This window comes from Accipiter gentilis, chromosome 8, assembly GCF_929443795.1.
Source record: "Accipiter gentilis chromosome 8, bAccGen1.1, whole genome shotgun sequence".
Lineage (NCBI taxonomy): Eukaryota > Metazoa > Chordata > Aves > Accipitriformes > Accipitridae > Astur > Astur gentilis.
Window position 1 is genome coordinate 41,070,113 of NC_064887.1, and position 23,168 is coordinate 41,093,280.

Here is a 23,168-nt window from a genome sequence, read left to right on the forward strand (position 1 = left end):
GGCTCTGTCGCGATAGTGGGGACGGCCGTTCCTGCGGGGTCCCTGGCTCTTTACCACCTGAGGGAGCTCCGTCTCTGAGGAGAGGCGAGGAGCGAGGGGAGGAGGCGGCAGCCGCGCCGCAGGCAGAGCTGGGGACCCACAGCCCCCAGCCCTGTCAGGCTGAAGGGCCCGGCATCGCCCGAGCCGGGGCTGCTGGGGGGGGGGGGCGGACAGCGTGTGGGACACGGGGACAGCCGGGGTACGGCGTGGGGGCGCGGCCTGTGCACCCCCCCCCCCAGCACCCGCCATAGCACCGGGGCTAGGGCCCGGAGCGGCCGCTGGACTACAACTCCCAGAATCCCTCGCGGTACCCGCCTGCTCCCCTTTCTGCGCCTGCGCGCCCCGGCGGCGGTCGCTCATTGGCCGCCGCCGCCGCCGCCATTTCGCGCCCTGGCTCGGGCCCTTCGGTGTCGCAGCGCGGTGGGCGGCTCCGCCCCTCTGCCCGGTGCTGGGGAAAGGCTACCCCGGGGAAAGGCTACCCCGACCTCTCCGGAGCCGGCCCCGGGGCCGCACCGCCGCTGGCCCGGCTCCCGCCCGGCGAGCAGGCAGGCCTCGAGCCCAGGCGTAAGGACCCAGCGGCACCCCCCGCCGACCCTCACGCAGCTCTCCAATCAGGGCCTCCATCGCGCCAGACTGACGGCCGCCGCCGCCAGTCAGCGACGACCGTTAGCCAATCGGGAGGCAACGTGGAGGCCGGGCGCCGAGCCTCCCGCCCACCCTCCTCGCGAGACGCGGGCGGGAAGGGGGCGGAGCGGGCGGAAGGGCGGGTCACGTGGGGGGCGCTCCGCCTATCAGCGCGGTGAGGCGCGGGGTCGCCCCGGCTCCCGCCAAATACGAGCGGGAGCCCCCGGGGCGGGACCGGGCCGGAGGGGCCGGGGCAGGCCGGGTCGGGTCGGGTCGTGGTCGGCGGCTTCGACCGCCGCTCCGTCCGCCGCCGGAGTTGAGCGGCAGGTAGTTCCGCGGTCGCGTGTTCCGCCGTGGCAGGTCAGGGCCGAGCCGGGGGTGGCGGTGGGGCCGGGACGCGGTGTGTTTCCGGCGGCGGTTGGGGTGCGCGGGGCCTGCCCGGGGTAACAAAGGAGGCCCGGTAGTCGCCGCCGCGCCCCGGAACCAGGCCCGGGCCTTCCCCGCCGCCTCACCCGCCGTCTCCTTCTTGCCCAACCTCCTTTCCTTCGGTCTGGCCTCGGTGGGGGCCGGTGTCCGGCGGCCCCGGGCCCGGTGGTTGCCAAAATCCCCTCAGCCTGAGGGGTGCCGGCGGGGCTCGCCCCGGCCCCTTTGTCCGTGCCCACGCTTCGCCTCGGGGAGAGCTGTCGGGCGCTGCCACCGGTCGGGTATCTCGGGGAAGCAGGTAGCTGACCGGGAATGTGTCACGGGTGTTTATTTATTATGGGTTTGGTTTTTTTTTTTTTTCCCCTCTTGCAGCCATGGAGTGCAGAGACAAAGCGGCTGTTCCTCCGCGAAAGCTCGTACAAGGTAAGGCTGCAGAGGGAGCGCCCGTCACCCTTTAGTGCACTAAGAAGGCGTCAGATCTGATTTTGTGAAATATATTGGTTTTGCAGTAATTAGCCAGCCTCAACTGGCTAATCTGTTCCAATTCTTGTGCTTAAGAACTAATTAAATATCCTGGTATTTGATTCTTCCCCCATTTGATCGCTTCCCAGTGACATGTACGATGTGACTAAAATAATAAAATGTTGCTGTTTCAGCTCGGTTGCCGTTCAAACGCTTGAATCCTGTACCAAAGGAAAAATACGATGCAGATTCAGAAGTCAAAAAAGTAAAGAGCTCACAAAGTGGTTTTGGTCCAGGTAAGGATTCCTCCCTAGATGCATCGCATGCGTCCCTGGACAACGTGGAGAATGACTGCCAGTTGCATTCAGATGTGACTTTTTCTCCAAAACTCGTTAATGGAAAGGGTCCGTTAGACCATTTTATACAGAAAAACACAAAAGATAACACAAATGAAACTGTAATTGTTATTGAGCTGACAAAGGACTCTAGCCATAGACTAAGTGATGACGTAGACCACGTTAATTTTGATTCAAAAGCATCTTCATCCCTAGCCATAACTAACGGCACGTTAGGAAAAGAGATAAGCCAGCTGAGGTGCCTGAATTCCCCTCAGAGTAGCCAAATATACGATTCAATGGAGACTGATGCACCCTGTGAAGCCGTAGCGAATAAAGATGAAGATTTGGTAGATGGAATCCAGTCACGTTCTGGGTTAACAGAGTGTGACAATGTGGAAGACACAAAGGTAAACCAGAGCGAACTGAAGGATGTCATCTTTGAGGGGAAGATGCCTGTAGTGCTCCTGGAGGATATTATGACTGCAAAATCTCCCCAAGTCATTTCTCTGGATGGAAGTGTCACGTCGGAAAATGAGACCGTGGAATCGTCTCACGAAGGAGACTCTGGACTTACCAACTCCTCACTAAGCTCTCACTCTGTGAGCTCACCTGAGGCACAGCCTGCTGCAGAAACAAAGAGGAATACTAGTCCTTTAGCTGCCTCAACACCTGTTAGGAAGGTTGGTCTCTTTCCTTGGTTTGTTTGTTTGTTTTAAAAGCTGTTGTGTTGCAGATAGGTTGTTATGGTTTCCTGCACTTGTAGTGAAAAGGATGAATAGGATATTCACAAAGATCATGAGAAGTGTATGGGAAGTGGTGTTGATTTATTAACAACATAACTGAATTATTGCCCTTTTCAATCTTCCTTTAAATCCTGTAGCTAAAGGATTTAAATCTTGCCTGGTTTTGAGCCGTTGGTATATTTACATTGTGTGAATGTAACTTTAAACGCTGTTACAGGTTCATTTTATTTTTATTTTTTTATGAACTGCTCATGACGTGCATGCCCTGGGAGTTAGTGTTTTGGTAATTGGGATAAGAACAGTGTCCAAAAGCAGTTTTGTTCATTAGGCGACATTTTACAACCTGTGTTCTATCCTTGATGAAGCTGCCATAATTACTGTGAGAGGATGCTACCCCAGTACCAGTCAGTGCAGATACTTTTCTAGCTCTGAATTTCTGCAACTGTGTCATAGAAAACACTTTTAAGTTGAAACTACAGTGCATCAGTGGAACTGCAGATCTGTATGTGAGGATGGAGGATGAGCCTCTATCTCTCCGAACTGGGTGTACAGAGCTTGTGCTCTCAGCCATCTTGTTACGGGCACATCGTGGAGCGCAGGGAGCCGCTTTGGGGGAGAGTCACCACACGTAGAATGCTCCTGGAGATGCACGATGCTGTCGAGGGGAAGGCTGGGGCACAGGAGGGAACACCTCAAAATTAGGCCTGAATGAGCTGGTTTATTGTGATCTTCCAGTTTAGTAGCTCTGCTCTACCAAGAGACCCCAAAACACTGTGATTTTTGGGTGCTGTATCGAAGGGCGAGCTTCTAAGGACAACAGTATATGCACAGGTGGCTGAAACATTTTCGTGCCTCAAACGCCTGTTTACTGCTCAGCCCTTTTGGGGAAGAGAGCAGTGGCAGTTTCTCTTGGGGGGCACAGTTGCCCATGGTGAAACCTGTGAAGCAGAGCACTGCTGGTGAATGTGCACTGTAGCTAAGCCTCACCTATGGTTAGGCTGGACTATCTGTCCTGTGCATTTGTTTTGGTCAGCTACATTATTGGAGGGGAAAATGAGGAAGGTATTGAGGGGTGGGTTGATGTTGCACTGCCAGAAGTGGAGAATTGAGTATGTGGCTCAGGTAAATGAGTGTGGAGCAGCTGGTAGTCTTCCTGCTTATGCCATCTTGAGCCTTTTAAAGATATGCACCAAATATCCCCCTGGGGTTAAAGGACAAACTGACCCACAGGCAAGGAAAAACATCGCTGGCTTGGAGAAGGTACAGATGAGTTAGCTGGGGCTTGGAGCTCATGATGTGACAGGTCTTCCATTTCTTCTACTGCATGCTTATCAAGGAAAATGATCAATTTTCATACTGTTCAAACTCGCAATCTCTAAAATAAATACATAGACTCAAGCAGGCATGAAGTATTTCCAGTATAGCAGAACAAACAAAAAAAGTACTTGACTCCTGATGTAATACGATAATGCGAACAAGTTATTGGTTTCCTGTGGCGTGAAGTAAGGCTGGAATAGCTTGTGTGCTGCTTGCCAAAATGGGAAGTCTGCACCTCGACCTGTATGGCTGGCTGTCCTGGCATGTTTGTTTTCCTAGGTGGAAACAGCTCTGATAAACTAAAGCTCCCAGTTGAAAGAACTCTTTATTTTGTGTCGGGTAAATACAGAATCTCCTGATGCAACTTTGCACTGTGTAAACTTAAATGTCTCTGAGTACAGAAAATAAAGCAGTTGGTCTGTGTTAGTCTCTTAATCACAGAGTTTAAATGTGGTACCTTGTACTGCAAATGGCAGGAGAAAGGAAGAGGGGGATCCAAGAAACCAAGCCACAGTATGCTGAAATAGTGACAAATTAAGCCTTTGACCAGTCTAGGAACAGTGCTCTTAAAACATAAAATACCCTTTTTCCCCTATAAATAACAGCTCTAAGAGAAATGAGAAGTGGACCTGTTGGGAACTTAGCATTGATGTGCTGGTACTAGTGGAAGAGCACGAGGGCTATGATTACAATAAGAAATGGCATTAAAATATGGATAATAGTACTTGTATTCAGGAAGTTATATCTAAATATCATAGCAAGAGTAAGTGGTAGGACGCAAAAAAACCCACCAAAACCCAAACCAAGTTTAACTCAAAAGAAAGTGACTTTGCTATAATTAAATGTGTTGTGCTCTCATGATTTGGAGCAGCTCTAGCTTCTGTTTGTTTTTTCTGCACATGATATTCCCCTGAAAATGATACTTTAGAACTGAGTAGACTAGAGGGATTTGTTTATGCAAAACTTAGTAACGAGAGGACTTAATGTAAACTGAAGCATTTAGATGTATTCAGGCTTAACTGTAAATCGGTGAGATTAGATATGCTTGAACTGTGTTCTGATATCCTATACTGAAGGAATACTTAAGTTGTTGAATATACTAATCTGCAAGAACAACGTTAATATCATTCAAATGAAGCTTGCTGTTCTTTCTGTAAGACTTTTAGTGCCTCGTGGAAAGGGGATGATGCCGATTTCTAAAACTTGCATTTTGTAATTCCAGGTACATCAGAAATTCCACAAAAGTTCAGCAGAGAAGGAGAAGCTCCGATTGCAAAGAGTAAGGCATTTTCACTGACATAGAAAGTTAGCCTGCTGTGCTTTTGCATTGAATAGTAAGCAAAGCCCTTTGCGTTTTATCTTAGTCCACTTAGAACATCTCTTTTCCTGGTTTTCCTCACTGATGAATATGGAAGAATCTTAATGCATGCAGTTAAAGTACTTGGCTCGTTCCAAAGCTGCTTAATGCATACGTAATGAAGTGTGGGTGGCCTGCACTGCATTTCTGTGCACTTTGGTAAGAGATTAAGAAACTGTAAATGTTGCTGACTGCTTGTCAAAATGCTTTTGAGAATTTTTTCTAAACCCTTCCTGAGAGGGTAGGTGCAGCCTGCTAAGTGGACAGATAAAAGTGAAATTTTCAAGAGCCCTTTATTTAGGGTCGGTTTCTGCTTCATCATTCTCACCCTTCCCCCTTTTAAGCCACAAAACATAGGGTCTGCTTTTCATTAATAAGTGAGGCAAATGGGCCGCTGTGTTTATGGCTTGCTGAAGAAACTGTGGGATGTCACTGCTGGAAACGCTCAAGCTCCGGTCTCTGTTTGCTTGAATGCAGCTAGTCAGCAAACTCTGTTCCGTAACAAAAAGGCGGTGCGATAATTTTGCTGTCCGTTCTGCTTTCAGTCATAAAATGCTAAATATAAAGGAGGCTGATGGATCACATGGAGTTCTTGAACAGTCAGTGCTGTATGAGTGGGATTTGCCTGCTGGAAAACTGAATGTTATTTTAACTGCAGTTCGGAAGGCCTGTGCTTATGAATTCTTATTGTGTTTCTTAGTAACTAGTTTATAAAGTTGGTAGGGTACTGTTGTGTGTTTTATATAAGCTCTGTGTGATTGAGCCTGCTCCCGAGATGCTCGCTTTTTACAGCGCCCCATATAGAAGTCCAATCTGTTGTGTTCTTCCATTCTATACGTATGTTAAAAATAGTAGTAATGTGAGGGAGAGATGAGAATGGAAGCTTTATTACACTAAAAATTAAATAGACCCGCCAATCTTGCTGTTAACTTCACACCATTTTCCAAACTACCCAGTAAATTTTCACTGATTACCATGACTCAGTTCTGACAGTATTGGGTTTTTTACCATTGGCACCATTTTGTATGCTGGTTGCCTTCTGCAGTTATTTGTACATTGTGACACTGTTCAGTAAGTCTTGACGTTGCCAAGAAGAGATGTGAAATAAATAAAACGAAACTGAAAATACACAGTGAGGATATTTGTATGTCTGAGCGCAGACGTACCCTAGTTTCCTGGTGAAGTCACCAATGCCTACAATGTACGGAAGCTATCTTTCTTTAATTTTGCAATATTTTTTAGTAAGCGTGCTGCATTCTCCTTTATGTTAGTAGACCCATAATGAGAATTTCAGTTGCTTTGGGATGAAATACTGTGAACAGCAACACTTCCAATGTAATCTTCCCCCCATTGTTCCCACAGTGCCCCTTAAAGAAGCTTAGAGCTCCTGGTATTGTCTGATTATCTAACACGGACTAACACAAGTGACAATTTCTTTGCGAGCTCCAGGTCTTACAAAGCAGCTGCACAATCCAGAGTTTGGAGACTTGCATTACTGCCTGAGATAGGATTTTCTGATGATGTTTTTCACTTAGCGGTTTATAATGCAAAATCAGCTCAAATTCACTTTTCAAAATTATTCCATGGTAGCCCTGCATTGATGTGAAAGCTTAGCTCATGAGGTATGTATTTCCAAAGAAAGTATTTTGGAAACAAACTGAAATCTTCTATTAAATTAAAATTATTACATTTTTTTAATTCCTGTATAATTTTCCATGATGCTACAACGGTAATGAAGATGACTCAAATGTAAAGCAAGTAGAATACAAAGCTTCCCTTGATGCTTAGAAAATAGAAACGCCTCCATTTGTTAGGAGAAAAGAACAATTAATGCCTTCAGAGAGCCACTACAAGGTAGCTGTGGTTAATAACCTTGTGTCCTGTGATAGCTAGAAATGATGCTGCAGGTCAAGCACTGGGTTGATGCGAGAATCTTCTCTAGTATCTCGGCTGAAGAAATGAAGTCCTTATTTTACTCAAGTTTTTATGCCAGCAGCTATTACTGTGTACAAAAAGACAGCTTGCTTGATGGCTTGTTTCTGAATCAGGATCAGGAGCGTGCCGACAAGCTGCAGAAGTTGCAAGCAGAAAGGGAGGAAAAGGGAAGGCTGAAAGAAGAAGCAAAAGCTGCAAAAGAGCGAGCAAAGGAAGAGGCGAAGAAGAAGAAAGAAGAAGAGAAAGAGTTGAAAGAGAAAGAAAGGAGAGAAAAGAAAGAGAAAGAAGAAAAGGAAAAAGCTGAGAAGCTGAGAGTGAAGGAGGAGAAGCGCAAGGAGAGGCAGGAAGCTTTAGAGTAAGTGGCTTGGTTTCCACAGGTCCTGGGGAATAACGTGTAATGGTGTGAGCACCTTTTCATGCCCACCTTAACTGTCCCTTCTAGAGGCTATATTGGTCAAACAGCATGTGCCTCTTTGTCACGGGGTATGTTTTAAGCACTTGACAGACTGGATATACACGACCCTAGTCTCAGCAGCACTTTTTGCTTGCAGGCTGACCTGGGCTTCTGATTTGAAATGGCTGAAAAGAGCTGTCATGCTCTACTGAGTTTTCCCTTCATGACCAGTCTTGCTTGTACTCTTGCAATTTGCTGGCACTGGTGCCCTGTCTGTTGAGGAAGTTGCTTGTAACTTGATAATACCATAAATACCCTTTCCTGGTGTTGAGGGCAACTTGAAGCAGCCTAGCTACTTTGTGGCTAAACAGGTCAATGTTTGCTCTAGAAGGAAGGAAGAGAGTCTTCTGTATGCTTAACCAAGTATGGTCCTTGGTGAAATTGATAGATTATCTTCTTGCCTAGCATGATGGGGTCTCAGTCAAGGTCTGGAGCTTCTCACCTCTTCCGCAGTGCAAATAAACACTTCATGGTTTGTGACAATTAAAAAGAACTTTATATTAAAGGGCAAGACTCGAGGAGAAGAGAAAGAAAGAAGAGGAGAAACGGTTAAGAGAGGAGGAAAAGGTAAATGCTTTCTCTAGCTTGTCTCTAAATTCTTCTGCTATGGTGAAATGATGTTAATGGGCTCCCTGGCACCCTGCTGACAGCTGCTGAGCCGTTCGCAATGGGACTCCTGCAGCTACTGTGGTTCTCCAGGCAGCGCACCCTGCTTTGGTGCCACTTGGGAGTGAGCACGTCCATTTGGGATGCAGCCTGTCCGATCTGATCTGGTGGTGCTGCTCCACCAGTTACATTGTGCAGGTTTCTTGTCTGTTACTTCCGTGCATGTTGGTGTCTTTGCTTTTACCTGTTAAAGTCTTTTCTGCATTTGTTTTTTCAGTGCCCATGAGTGAACTCTATCCTTTGTCTTAGCAATGACATTGGAATCTACATAGCTGTGTTAGAGAAGACAATTAGTTTTCTGTTGAGTTACAGGAGCTGGTAAATGACTGAACTTTGCTTTATACCTCACTAGATTTGAAGTTGGGTCATGCATGAGCTCACCCTGAATTATAAGGCCTTGTCCTACCTTTGTGTTTATAATTTGCATTTTGCTTCTGATTTCAGCGTATTAATGCACAGAAAGCAGAAATTACGAGGTTCTTCCAGAAACCAAAGACTCCACAAGCCCCGAAGGTGAGGTATTGCTGTTCCTGTGTTTTGTTGGTCTTTCATTAGTTGTCTTGTAACAAATACACCAATATCCTTCTGATCTGTCCCTTAGAGCTTCTTAGGTGGACAAAGCATTAGTATTTCTTACTTCTAATTTCAAAAGCGTAAAGGATTTAAAAAAATGTCTGTGACCAGAGCAGAGACTACAAAAGAGTTTTGTAGTTGCTTTAGTAAAAACCTCAGCTCTGTCTTCTGCTGCATTGGCTGTAAAGACCTAAATTCCCTTGAGAAGATCTGTTTGAGTCTCAAATAGGAAGGGCTTAACTTAAATCTTCACTTGAACTTCAGCACCTGGTATTGAGTTTTGTTGTATATCTTGACTGTGTTGGTGCTGCAGTTTCTCACGATCCTCACTTAATATTTCAGATTCTTGCTGGCTCTTGTGGAAAGTTTGCTCCTTTTGAAATTAAGGAGAACATGGTCTTAGCTCCCCTCTGTCGTATTGCCCTGGATCCAGACTTCTTAGACCAGCTGGATAAGCTCCTCCGTGCACAGAATAGTGAAGTTTCTTTCTTGAGGGATCTAAAGTGTCGTAAACCACGTAAAACTGGACCTACTTTTGTCAGTAACAGCACTGACATAGTAAACAGGTTAGTCTGTGTTTTGGGGGTTTTCTTCACTTTTTTTTTATGTAATGAACTGCAGAATGGTTTTGAGATCATCTTATTCTAATACTGGAGATGATGGAATGATGGAGCTTTTCTTTGAATACTCCTTTTGTATGAGAATTGTTTCCACGGGGAGCAGTACGTTATAATCTAGATTTCCTTCGTTCCATACAACGCTTCTCAAATCCTTCACTATGGGAAATCTTGTGCTTCAGGCAGCTGCCTTTCAGCACTGGACGCTAGTGGCCTTAGTGGTGTTTGTCTTTTGATAGTTTTAAAAAGTAAACATACCAATAACTAAAACAGAACTGCTGTAGGGTTGTAGTTAAGGAGGGGGGTGGCTTGTCTGAAACCCATGTTCTTGCAAGCACATCAGGAGGGCCTATTCTAATGAACTCAAGCTCTGGGTTGGTATTGTGGCTGAACTGAAGCTTTCTATAGTAAGTTTTCCTAAGCAGCAGGGAAGTGTTCTGTAAGTACTGAAGATGGTCTCTTGTTTTAACAGTGATGTCGTGGTAGTGGATAACTGCAAAACAGATGCTGTTCCTGAAAGGGGGAAATTTGGTAGAATGAAACTTCTGCAGTTTTGTGAGAATCACCGTCCTGCATACTGGGGCACATGGAACAAGAAAACCACTATGATCCGTCCCAGGAATCCTTGGTCAAAGGACAGTGTAAGCACCTCACAGGCAGTGTAGTTGGATTCTTTTTCTTCGTGCTCTTGAAGTGGATGTGTGGTTGGCCAAGTTCACTGGTTCTCTGGGTTTTCTGATCCACTTGCATGTTCCCTGTTGCTACTGAGTTTTGAAACCCTGAATGGGGTCTGGTATCATGCTTTCAAATTATTTACAGAAATGGCATGTTGGCATTTCTTCCAGAAACTACTGGACTATGAAGTAGATAGTGATGAAGAATGGGAAGAGGAGGAACCAGGAGAAAGTCTCTCCCATAGTGAAGGGGTAAGGGTTCCACATGCTGAAAAATAGCTTTCTGAACCAATTGCATTTATCAGTGTAATTTCTAACAAGCAGAGTTTATTTTTAGGATGATGAGGAGGAGGGAGAGGATGAAGATGATGACGATGGCTTTTTTGTACCCCATGGGTACCTATCTGAAGATGAAGGAGTGACAGAAGTAAGTGAACTAGGTGTCACTGGATTTCCATCTCTGTTTCCAGTGAATCATGTAATAAATATTGGCAGAGGAAGAAAGCGTGTAGTCTTGGCAGTGATATAACCATCTCAGATCTGCATGGTTCAGAAGCAGACTTCTGTAGCTCAGGGAACATGCTAAAAAGCTGCATTTAAAAACCTTTTGTTTTTCCTGGAATGGATGTATCGAGTTTTTTCTCGCCTGTGGCTTTAGGAGTGCGATCCAGAGAATGAGAAGGTTCGTCAGAAGCTGAAAGCAAAGGAATGGGATGAACTGATAGCCAAGGGGAAGAGGTTCCATGTTCTACAGCCTGTGAAAATGGGCTGTGTCTGGGAAAGCGCAGAAAATGACAGCAGCACGAATGCGGACCTAAAGGTTCTCCAGCAGTTCACAGCGTGTATCCTGGATTCACCTGTTGCAGAGGAAGAACAGCAGATACAGAAATGTAGCAAAAAAAGAGCAAAAGATCAGCAAAGTAAGACCTGAAGGGCTAAATAATTGTACTTATGGACTGTTGTACTCCACTCTGGAGCGAATAGATTTTTGTATTGAGTGTCACATTCAGAATGACTTGTTTATGACAAGTCTGAAATCCAAGGCATCCCTGTGAGAGTTCTTGGAAAGGAGTTTTCTGGCATTGCACCAAGTATGGCCTTAGTTACACTCTCCAAAACGTCTTGCTCTAGTTATCTAGGAAATGAAGCCAACAAGACTTCAGTAAACTCAAATTTAGGCCTGCTTACTGAAAGTGTTCAAGCCCATTGACCCATTTATTGTTTCGTTTGTGTGACAGGCTTCAGTACTGAGTATATCCTGTACCTGGTTAACACAAGGATGAGAATAATGCACATGAAGGCTAGAACAGGGGTTGAAGCTTTCACTTCAGGGGGATCATTATTATTGGGGGTAACTTTTCTACATCAAATTTAGCTCCTGTTACTATCCCATATCTAAAATTAATCTCAGCCTATTTGTCCTCTTTCTGGACCGTATGTACTGATCAGTTACGTCAGCTTGGCTTTTCTCAACCTTTAAACAGTTCTTCCCCACAATCTTTGTGCATCCTTTCTTCTCTGCAGTCCTTGGCCAGCTTCTGCCGCTGCTGCATGGCAACGTGAATGGGAGCAAAGTGATCATCCAGGAATTCCAGGAGTGCTGCCGGCAAGGACTGTTCAGTGATGTGACTGCAGCTGCCGACTGTAGCGACACAAGCCCCACGAGCCCTCACACCTCCCGGCCGCAGACGCCTGTTGGTGAGGACAGCGGTGTCCCTTCCAAAGCCAGGCTAAAGCGAATCATTTCCGAGAACTCTGTGTACGAGAAGAGACCTGAATATAGGATGTGCTGGTATGTCCACTCGGAGGTGCTGAAGAGTTTTGATCAAGAGCATCTCCCCGTCCCTTGTCAATGGAACTACGTCACCCAAGTCCCTTCTTCAGGGAAGGAGGAGGGTGGCAGCGTGCCAGGCGTGGCGGTCCTGCAGACCACCCCCGTGTCGGTAAAGAGGAAGTCCACCGGAAGCATGTCCATCACTAAATTCATGAAAAGGCCTCGGGATGCTGAACAGGTGAGTTCCTGTTGCGGTGCTCTTCCCTAATAAAGAACGATGGGAATGTAGCTGTGCGTCTTCCGTAGGCGAGCGTCCTGGCATGGTTCCCAGATTGGCCTAGATGAGCAGAGTCAAAATATTAAGCTACAGACACTGTCCTTCACACAAAAAGACCCTTTTTGTAGGGAAAGGAGTGAAATTATGTGACTCTAAAGAGATGGGTTTCTTTTGTGTGTCTCCAGCTTGGACTGTCTGTTCCATTTGAAATGTTGCGCTCCTGCTGTTCTTCCATTTTCTGCTATTTGGCAGTGATTGCATCCAAGCTGTGAATAGTTTCTGAGTGTCTGTTTGGCCTTGGTTTTACAGCTGTATATAATTTGTATGCAGGTTTTTATGTGTGTGTATGGCTGCCAGATGTATAGCCTGAGCTGGTGACTTACATCAGTTGCATGTGTACTGATTAAATGTGGTTCGTAAGTGCTGCAACTCAACCCATAATAGTCTGTAAAGTCTCTGGCTTATACTGTCATACATAAAGCTGAATTTCAAGAGCTAGTTTAAAAATATAATAATTCATAGGAACAAAATTAGATGGATTTGGAGTAGTTGCTACTCCAGTTCTAAGCTTTGTTGTGGTCGTCTTGTTGTTTGCTTCTGCTGTTGAGGGTAACCACAGGTAGTATTAAGAGCTTAATCATCCAAAAGGATGACTGAAAAGTGTGCGATGGGTGCTTTAGCTATGTGATGCTCTGTCATGCATTTAAGACAGTCAGGCTTTAGATCCTGAACCTTGGTGTTATCAACTGTTTGCCTCCAAACATACAGGCAGGACAGGGTTTGCACTGTCCGTGGATTTATTCCTCATCCCCTGTGGACAAAGGGGTGAGGAAAGAAGCCACAGGCAAGGCTTTTTGTGCTTTTCATTCCCACTTTATTCTTGGCTTCTTTGGCTTTTCTACTGAAGAAGCTCTGCACTCAAGTATTGATAGGGATCAGAGACTTGTGAGAAGCTGTTCAGCCCCCAAACTCCATCTGCTTGGGTTTTTTCTTACACACTAAATAAAGGCAGAGATAAAAATCTCTGCTTGGTGCCCACTGGGAATTCTGCTTATAACCAACTACTTGAGCACAAATAGCAAAACAAAGGCTTTTAGTAGAATTACATCACCAGCCTGAATTCTTCGAAGCTCTCGAAAGCATCTTAAAGCTGCCCTTGTGAGGTGCGGTGCAGCACAGCTCAGAGCAAAGGTGTCAGAGTCCTGAAAGCCCTTCATGCCTGACATCTAAATCAGCACTGCTCAGGTATTGAGATCCTGTCCTTCCTGTCAAGCGAGGCTGGAGCTTGGGGAGAGCCTAGGAACGAGGCTGGTAGGTCAAGGCTGCCAGGTTCTCTACCCCCAGCACGTGTTACTCTGCCATGAAGCTTGCGCCAGGACTCGTGTAAAAGAAGGTGCTCTTATGTAAGCTGCAGTATTGAAGTGGGCAGTACCTGCACACGTGTAGGAGGGGAGTACGTAATCTGAAAACTGTGACTTATTTTAAATTTACATCTTTCATTAGTCTTCTCTTGGAACAGCTTGTAGGGGTAGGGACCAGGTTCTAGGTCTGAGATTTTCATTCCACCGTTCCAGTCGGGGAGGGAAAAAACCCAAAAACATTTGCAGCTGTTCAATACTGAGCAACTTCAGTTTGCATCACTTCTTGTATTCATTTTTACAATTCAAAGTGAGTAGTTTGTGCTGCTCCCATGACAGCAAATAAGGTCACGAAGGGAAGAACTGTTGCCCCTCCCTGAATAAAAGCTAATTGGCAAAGATGAGGAGGATTTTGGGGGGAGAACATGCTACCAACTCAACAAGCAAAAGTCATTTTCCATCTTCAGAAGGAAGAAAGCATCCAAAATAATCAGCAGAGGAGGAAGAATTTCCCTTCCAAAAAACCAACAAAACTGAGTCAGTTTTCAATTAAGGTTTGAACCGACTTTTCGATGTGTAGGCTGTTCATCGCATTGTGTAATAGTGAAACATCTTGGAGCAGAAGCTTGGCATGCTTCCTGCTGTATGTGCCATTGCAGATGAGGCCTTTTATCAAAAGTCAGTGTCTGTTGAAGCCAGGGGTTGCTGATTTTTATCCCCCGTCCCCCCTGTCCCCCCAAATGCCTGACTGATCAGACCATGCTGTGAGTCCTAACTGGGAAAAGTCCCTAGTGTTGTCCTTCACAGCACTGACTGTGCTTGGTCTTGCACATCAGCACTGTCAGCTTGCTGATACTTTTTTTTTTTTTTTCCCCCCTTAAGGCTGAAGCTGTGGAGATGGATGGATTTCAGGCAGACACCGAGGAAGATGAGGAAGATGATGACTGCATGATTGTGGATGTACAGCCAGGCAAAGGTAGGAAAATAAATCAATAGCAGTCTCTTGGCAGGTGCTCGCTCCTACAAGGGAGAGTACGACAGTGGGAACTGTGTGGCTAAACCTGTTGCAGTTTTTCTGCCACTTTTTCATCAAGCCTTGTGCTCTTCTCTTGAGATGTTTTATTCTAGGTACTTCTCTGCTTTTTTATGTTTTATTCTAGATGCTTCTTTGTTTTTTATGGTCTTCCTAACCTGCTCTTGCCCTTTCTTCCCTCCTTCCACCAGTTGACTAAATAGTGCAAAGTGCTTGTGACTAGCATTTGGCTGCCAGTATTACCTTTCCCCCTCCTTTTTATTTTTTTCTGATAAGAAAAGTGAACACTGGGGTCGGTATCAGCAGATCTACTAACTATTGGTAAATGTTGCCAAGCAGGGCTGGTCTCTGGGGCGTGCATACTTATGTTCAGAGCCCTTCCAGGACTGACAAGGTCTGGAGCATAACTTCCCCTCTGCTGCCTTCTCGAAGTCTTCGGTGCATGCTGAATTGTCTGTTCTGAAGGAAATAACAGCAGATAATAACCAAGCTCTTAGATGTTTGACAGGTGAGGGCTCTGATCAACACTGTGCAGCTCTTCTCTAGAATCTAAGCAGTTGCTTATATTTGTGTCCCAGTTATCCCTTGGAAAATGGCTTTCAAATCTCCACTGCTATAGCATATCCTTTCAGGCTACGGATTCAGAAACAGTGGGATGAGGATGTGGAGCGGCTCCTTTCATCTCAGTGAGGTTTTAACTATACATACTTGATCATACAGATCAATGACTTAACACCAACCACATGATGTGCATTCAGCTCCTCTAAACCGCTTTCAAAACCTCCAAGCCCTTTCTTACTGCTCTCACAATAGAGCTCTTTCATAATGCTACTGGCACAACCTGAATTAAGGAAAGTGGTTTTTTTGTGTTGGGCAGCTCCTCTAATTGATAGAGAAGGGCTCGTGCATATTCCCAAAGCCTTAAATTCTATAGAGTGTTTGACCCATTCTAGACATATCTGGGTTCTCCTTTCTATCTCAGCTGGTGCTACATTCCTCCTCTCGCCTTCCGTAACAGACAATTTAACTGTTTGACAAGAAGCTTTGCATTTAATCTTAAACGGCTTTTGCTTATTACAAGACTGCAGTGGGATGAAAGCCTTGCTTCAGGTTTGTAACCTCTTGTTCTGAGGGTGGGGATGCTATTCAGTAGCTTGCCTTCCTTGGGCTTTGTTGACACACATGCAGCTGTATTTGTTTAACTCTGCCTGAGTCTAAAGCACTGAAAAGGTTATGAAGATCCTTTTTATGGTGAAATGATTTTTATTCTGGATTGATGTTAACCCAATACTAAAACCAGTTTTTAAATAGAATTGAAAAGGAGACTTGCAACAGGTATGGGTAGACAAGCTAAGGTAGATAAAGCATGTAGTAGTCAAATTCTTCTAGATTAATGAGGATGTTTAAAAAAACAAGCAAAAAAAAAAACCCCAACCCAAACCAACACACTTTCTACTTTGCAGATTCTATGTTGGCAGTTGCTGAAACAGCTTCAGAATCTTGTGGCACAAGAGCTGCTCATCAGGACACCAGCATGGTCAGCCCATCTAATACAGTTTGAGACTTAAATGCCTACTAACTTCTCTGTATGTATGTAGAATGAGTTAGAAAATTTTAAACCTTGTGTATCTTTGAACAAGATACTTGCAAGTATTCTGTATTTCTTGTAAAGAGAAGACAGCACTTTGTTCTGCTTCAGACCAGATGGCAGCTTAAATTTTTAGTTCTAGTTTTTAGCTTAAAAATACTGCATATTAATCTGTCCTTAATAAAGCATTATTGAAATTTTGATACTTCTTTGTAATGGAAGTTATCTAAGTAAGTTATCTCTAAATCTAGTGCAGAGATTTTGAAATAAGCTTATTGTGATGCCACTGGGGGAATTACTCTGTTCATAATGTATAGCATGGCCTTGGGTATAAATGATGTACAATTATATTTGAATTTATGCTATCTGTATCATCCTGTTTGTGGTCTTACTTGCTACAGAGAACAGCAGCAGGCTTTACCTTTGGAAAAGAAAAAAAAATCCACCTTGTTTCTCCTGTTTTGGGATAGGCCAGTATTAATTACATATCAGGGGTAGATTATTGGTCTCTTGTACATGTTGCTGCAATAGAAACTGTATACATAAAAGCTGCTCTCTACCCCACAGAAAAAACTTTAAGATTGAAGTATAAAAGACTGAACTAGCATCAAACTTGTTTATGTATTTAACAAACTTGCTGGGGCTTTTGACTTTATATGGCTTGTAAGTTGATGGATCAGTTCCCTAAAGTACTGGCTGTAGTTTGAGGCTTCATCTCTCACTGGTGGGCAGTATAAATAGCTGCTGCCTGTCATCAGCCTCCTGTTCTGTTGTCCCCTGTTCTGTCTGTGGGTGGCATGAAGTGAAAAGGTGGGTAATGCCACAGCTGCACCAGTAACACCAGTGTGAGCCCCAGCACTGACTGGAGCTCGTCTGCATTTCAAACCTCTAAGAGCAATGCAATTCAAATAACTTTGAACAGAACTCAGTCTTTAAATATTCCATTTAATCAGATTAAGCATAATTTTATCTAAATATATTCTCTCCAATAGGAGTTACAGTGCACACAGAAGCAAAAGGAAAAGCTGAGTTCTAAGCCCAGCCTGATATCCAGGCTCAATCAATTGGTAATCCAGCCTAGTACTAGCACCTAATCTCTCCTCCAAGGAAGGAGAGTGGTACTTCATCATGGTCTTGGAAACACCTCAAGCAGTCACTGCTAGAACTTGTTTTTTAAAGCCATTCAGAGCAGTCTGGTAAGTGTCTTACAGGGCAAGACTGCCTTAGTGTATGGCTACTGGAGTTGTGGAGGTGACCGCAGGGTTGGTGTGACATGGCAGAATCTAGACTCCCACGCTGCAGAGCTAAAATAAAATAGTTTGAGGTCACATAGCTGGAAGCTCCAACAGTCTGTATGGGAAAATGAGGGAACAGTCTAAAATCACCAGCACTGAATCCACTCCCCTTTATTTCATGACAGCGTCTGGACTCTGGAGAGAAGTTCTGGTTTCAGGGGGCTTGCTGGCTGCTCCTCTCCTGATGCCTGAATGTCTGCCATGACTGCTGCATCCCAGGCGAGAGTCAGGAGGGCTGAGGGCACCTGGAACAGAAAAGGCAGAGTTATTAAACTATATAGCCATGTTATACTTTGACCTCATAACATGCTGTGTATGTTCACTTAGAAAAAACTTAGAAAAACTTAGAAACAGCACTTCAACTAAAAAGGACAAGTGTGGATTTCTGCAAAAAGCTCCTTAGGGGACGCTGCTTTGGGCTTTCTGTTGGAAGCCTTGTGCTAGAGCTGCACTTGCCTCAGTTGCTGCCTCCCCTCTTTTCCCAGTGTGGATTCTAACCCTGTGATAGAGCTGCCAACAAGCATTGCAACCTGCATTTGCTACAGGACATAGGTCTGTTCCAGGCAGACCTCCTAGCTGTGAGCTAGAAGCCTTCAAGCAGTTACTTTGCTTGAGCTTAATATGAAGGGGCTAGAGCACAACTTGCAGCCCTGAGAGCAGAAGACACAAACTTCTCTAAGTTACGAGCAGCAGATGACTCTGACAACCTGAAGACCCCTGTGGAAGGTACCAGCTATCTTTTTTATACTCACCAGCCCACATTCATTGAAGGCCAAGTTCTCATCAGTCAGTTTGAGACCTCCAGGTCCCAGCAGCTCAAAGGGCAGCCAGTCATCTCTGAGGGCTTCTCTCACAAAGTTGTAGAGCGCAGATACTGATTCTCGTGCATAAAAAGTCCCTGCCATGAGAAAATAAGGTGAGATATTGAGAGAGAGTCTGGCATTTACCAAATCTAATCTTTTTGTGGTAGGTTTCGTGGGGCTCACGTACTGATGCTAACTTTATGAACTACTTCAGTGACACAGAAACAGCCTGATTCAGCTGAGCAGTATAAAAGCAGAATCCCCAAAGAAAAATATTACTTCAATTGTTGCAAGCCCCTGCCAGCCTGTAACAAAAGAGTTGGGAAAGCCTGAAATGATTTCCAGAGTTCTACCGTGAAATTTGAAGAGGATTTATACTGTTGCATAGCCTGACGCCACACAGGCAACCTCATGCTGGTTACTATAACAAACTGATCTAATGAGTCCAGCTTGCTTGCAGTAGCCTGGGAAGAGCACGCTTTAATTAACAGCACCTTGAGATTCTTCTCTTTCCACTCCACCCTGGCTTCCAGTCCCAACCCCGTGCAGGTGAGGCAGGTGGAGGGCTCAGAGATGGGAAGAGTTCTTAGAGAAACACTATCCCACTCGGGCTTTTTATTGCTTTATTCTACCAGCTGTGTTCAGCACACCTCAAGCCTGCTTATTATTCAAGCTCTTGTGCTGCAAGTATTCTCAGAAGCTTTTGGAGGTGTACAAAGAAAGGGTAACAAGTCTTTTTACCTTGGAGGATGTATCCATCAGGAAAGCGGACTCGCATCAGGGTGTAGTTGTACTTCCGCATTTCCCTTTGTTCTTCTTTCTCTCGCATGGCTCTTGTCCTCAGCATCGAAGCCTTCTCCACTGCTTCTGTCCTTTAGAGAGGAAAGCAATTTTTAGCATGAAGGAGAAGTACAAGACTCCTAGCTGGCATGGCGTGCCCCCTGGGCAGTCAGGGCCCTCCTTCTAAGCCTACTCACCGGAGCCGTTGCTCTCGTTTGATCTCTTCTGCAGTGAGGTTGTAAAAGTCATTTGGCAGCTCAAACCGAGCAGCTTCAGGTGACGGTTTAAATACACAGAGCTGGCGATCCAGCTGGGCTCTCACAGGCTCAGAGCTTAAAAGCTGCTCTTTGTAGTCCTTGAGGTCTTCCAACTTGGTCAGCATTTCTTCCTTCAGTACATAGTACTCCTCTGTGGTCTCTACAACCAAAGGACAGGAACTGAGTCCCTTGTTCTTTACATGACTAATGCATGAAATACAAGGGCAAGGATCTCCAGAAAATGTAATGTCTTAACAGGGAAGCTGCAGGGTGAGTGGCTCTTTCTGTTATAGCCCTGGAGCTCTCTCAGCAACCAGAGCAGCCTCACTAGCCTCCCTGGGCTGTCCCACTGCTACTCAAACTGCTGACTCCAGTTTAATACACTTAGATTTCTTGCCTTGTCCTGGAACAGGCAGTGTTTTTGTCTCAAACCCGATAGCCTGGAAAAATCTGTGTATCCCTTCCAGGCAGCTTATCCTTTCCTGGAAGAAAAGGAAAGAATTTAGATGTAGTCTGCTCCAGGCAAGGATGTTCCTAGGCAGAGCACCTGCAGGAGTCTTGACCTCACCTGAAACACTTTGTTCTGCAGTTTGATTCTCCGGTACTTTTCCTCCTCTGGATGGAGATAGATATTATCCAAGTACCTGCAGAAAGAGGAATGCACTGCATGGATCAAAGCGGGCGCTTAAAGACATGCTACCCCAACATGTAAGAAGGAAGACCTCACAGTATTTCTTGTAGATAAGTTAGCTGAAAAACTAAGTAAAATATGTCAGTGTTTCATGCCCAAGCCAGACAGAAGATGGGGTTAGCTGATCTCAACCAGCAGCTCCCAAACTTCTTGGACTAGTGGACCAACTCTTAAAACATCTCTGAGACACTGACATTATTTCAACCAACACTTGAGATGGTTCAAGTGTTCGGCTTTGGTTTTCTTCAGACTTTGCCTGGAGCACAACAAGAAAATCTGCCTGTCTGTTGGCCTGGCAGGGAAGGGACAAGCTACTGGCACACTCGGTCCTACTAATGCAGCCCACTTACTTGGCTATGGTCTCCACGCCCACACGTACTTTCTCCCGGTCCTTATTGAAGGTGTGAATCTCCATGATTGAGGCAGCCACCGGGTCTACAGAGAAATACTGGGGAGGAGAGAAACTGGTCAGGGGGGAACTGATGCTACTCTGCGCAAAGGGAGGTGTGGGTCTGTTTTGGTTTAACCCTGACCAGCAGCTCAGCATCATGCTTGTTCCCCCCACAGTGGGATGGGGGAGAGAACTGGAAGGGTAATATTAGGGAAAAAAAAACCCCAACCCGTGGGTTGGGCTAAAGACAATTTAATAGGTAAAGCAAAAGCTGTCCATGCAAGCAAAGCAAAGGAATTATTCACTGCTTCCCAGTTTAGCTGTTTCCAGTGTGTAATCAAGTCTGTTTTCATCACAAATCCAAAATGCAGCACCATCCAAGCTGGAAGAAAATTAAGTCTGTCCCAGCCAAAACCAGTACAGGGCCAAAGTTCCCAGTCCCAGCATTTCCAGCAAGCTGAAGGGAGGGTGCTTGGACAGGCATTAGAACAGAGTTGCCCTTCAGGAGACAGTGGAGATTTTACAACGAGAAGGCGGAGCGTTGGAGAGGTCAGTGCTGGAGGGGACCCATGCCAGAGAATGAGTTAAAACAGGAGGACGGGAAGCCACGCAACCAGCAGACATGGCGCTTACCGACTGGATGGCTTCTCTGAGGTGCTTCTCCTTCTTGTCTTTCTTTACAACTGCACCAGTCAACGGACATATGAAATAGACCCCTGAAACAGAGGGGGCAGCTGCCCCTTCCTTGTCTGGGGAGGTAAGGTCCTAAAGGAGACAAAACCAGGCACCGAACTGAACGCAGGAAGGTTTTGTGGGGTTTTTCTGTTTGGTTTTAAATAACCTGGCAAATCTGCACAGGACAGGGACAGCAGCACGGAAGGGTGCCGATCAGGGAACAGCAGCATCTCTCGTACCTTTTCCTCTTCAGAGAGCCCCTTCTCGCTTGCAGCTGCCTCGGCCATCAGCTCTTTTCTCACTACAAGAGACAAACCCAGGTTACAGCAGCAGACGGGGCAGAGGTTCAGCAGGTTTCAGAGGGCTTCGGACTGTGCAGCACTGCCCTGGGGAAGCGAACGTCTACCCGGGTGCTCTGATCCTGGCCTGAGAGCCCACGGAGTGAGAATGACCCCTGTTTCTATGACATTCAAACAGTCGCAGAAACCATCTGCATCCCACAACGTCCTCCAGAGATGCACCCGAGCAGTTGCTCACCCAGGATCTCCCGTTCTGGGCTCAGCTCAGAGCTACACCCATCCCAGCCAGCCTGACCATCCGGCTGCCCCATCCCTACGCCGGCACAGCAGCTCCGTCTCCTCCAGCAAGCTCCTACCCTGGTTCTTGATGGCCTCCTGGGAGGAAGGCAGCTTGGCCTTGGGCTTCAGCTCCATCCGGGCCAGCGCTGCGGCCGCCGCCATCTGCGCTTCATCGGTCGGCGCCTGACGAGGCTTCGGTGTCGCTTCGGTTTTCGGCTTCTCTTTGGGGACCCTGGGCAGAACGGAGCAGCAGAGCTCAGGAGGAGATGGGCTCTGCCGTCCCACCGAGACAACAACAGCTCCACAACCGTGCCGGTCTTTATGTGTTTACAGTAATTGCCGCCCCGGTGCCCCCCCCGCCAACGCCACTCCGGGGAACCGGCCGCCCCGGTGCGGTAACATCGCTGCCCGGTGAGTGTCGGCTCCCTGCGGGAGCCCCGTGGGACGGGCGGCTTGGGCACCGCGGTGAGCGTCGGCCACCGGGCTCCGGGTCGGTCCCAGCCCGGTGTCTTCGCCCCTCCCGCGTACCGGGCGGCACCGGGCCCAGGGCAGCCGCGGGGCCCGTGGATACCGGCAGCCGGGGACAGCGGGGCTGAGGTGGCCGGCTCCCCCAGCCGGTCGGCCCCGCTCGCTGTCAGCAGCCGCCCGGGAACGGCTTCCACCCACACACAGCCCCCCTCCCGCCGGGCCCACCGTTACCGGAAGGTTCCCCCCCCCCCCCCCCATACCGGGACGGCTCCGAGAGCTTCTGTCCGGGCCCCGCGGTCTTGAACTTCAGGTCGGCCTTGATCTCCTGGAAAAACTTGCGCATGGCGGCGGGACCGGGACCGAGACGGGGAGCGCAACCGCCGCGCCTCTCCCGCGCTTCCGCCCCGCCCACGTCCCCGTCACCGGAAAGGGGCGTGTCCATACGCAGGTTCTAGTGCCGCTCTAGGCTTCTAACACTCTATGGCGTCGGCGGTCCTCCAGGGCTGAGGGGAACGGGGGGTGGGGGGGGGGCTGGGTGTGAGGGCGGGCCCGACCCCCCCCCAGCCCCCACGGACCCCAGGTTGGCACCCACGGACCCCCACAGCCCCCACGTACCACCCCTTCCGCTGCACCCCGGGAGGAACCAGCAGCCCCGGCCTGACCAAACCAGCCCAAAATGGAGCCCATCGCCACACCAGAGCAGATCTCGCCAGGCCCCGGCGGGCAGCCGGGGCTGAGGGAGTCTAAAAGATGAGAGGATTTTCTGTTCTCACTGCCCGGGCCCGTGGGCAGGCCTTCCCTCACCTGCCTGTCTTCCTGCCCTGCAAAGCAGGTTTGAAATCAGCCGATGGGCTCAAAATTTGGGGATGAAAGCACACCCCTGTGAGTCTGGGACAACTCTTCCTCCTCCTCCTCCTCCTCGTGGGGACACGGGACGGTCGGTGCTGAAGAAAAGGCCGCCTCATCCCAAGGACATCG

At 47.1% G+C, this 23,168-nt stretch overlaps 2 protein-coding genes across 6 annotated transcripts; one reads left to right on the forward strand and one right to left on the reverse strand.

The window, feature by feature from the left end:
• Positions 1-427: 427 nt before the first annotated feature.
• On the forward strand, positions 428-16,623 carry CHAF1A (chromatin assembly factor 1 subunit A). Of its 2 annotated transcripts, none has more exons than XM_049808011.1 (15): positions 428-603; positions 1,459-1,509; positions 1,743-2,566; positions 5,169-5,225; positions 7,352-7,593; positions 8,199-8,259; positions 8,803-8,871; positions 9,274-9,497; positions 10,021-10,189; positions 10,394-10,474; positions 10,560-10,649; positions 10,881-11,142; positions 11,747-12,234; positions 14,514-14,607; positions 16,128-16,623. In XM_049808011.1, the coding sequence occupies exons 2-15, from the start codon at positions 1,461-1,463 to the stop codon at positions 16,223-16,225; spliced, it is 2,808 nt and encodes a 935-aa protein (XP_049663968.1). In that variant the 5' UTR covers positions 428-603; positions 1,459-1,460; the 3' UTR covers positions 16,226-16,623. The 2 variants fall into 2 exon arrangements, with proteins under 2 accessions (XP_049663968.1, XP_049663967.1); XM_049808010.1 differs by lacking the exon at positions 428-603 and adding an exon at positions 795-990.
• Positions 16,624-17,177: 554 nt separating this feature from the next.
• Positions 17,178-23,092, reverse strand: UBXN6 (UBX domain protein 6). Of its 4 annotated transcripts, none has more exons than XM_049808013.1 (13): positions 22,995-23,092; positions 22,614-22,693; positions 22,451-22,515; positions 21,800-21,954; positions 21,384-21,445; positions 21,103-21,234; positions 20,429-20,526; positions 19,956-20,031; positions 19,785-19,869; positions 19,328-19,547; positions 19,092-19,222; positions 18,300-18,445; positions 17,178-17,792 (listed from the first exon to the last, which is right to left on the reverse strand). In XM_049808013.1, exons 4-13 carry the CDS (start codon positions 21,882-21,884, stop codon positions 17,664-17,666), a joined length of 1,164 nt encoding a protein of 387 aa, XP_049663970.1. In that variant the 5' UTR covers positions 21,885-21,954; positions 22,451-22,515; positions 22,614-22,693; positions 22,995-23,092; the 3' UTR covers positions 17,178-17,663. The 4 variants fall into 4 exon arrangements, with proteins under 4 accessions (XP_049663970.1, XP_049663971.1, XP_049663972.1 ...); XM_049808014.1 differs by lacking the exon at positions 22,995-23,092 and adding an exon at positions 22,806-22,969 and having other exon boundaries at positions 22,635-22,693; XM_049808015.1 differs by lacking the exon at positions 22,614-22,693 and having other exon boundaries at positions 22,995-23,050.
• Between the last annotated feature and the right edge of the window lie 76 nt (positions 23,093-23,168).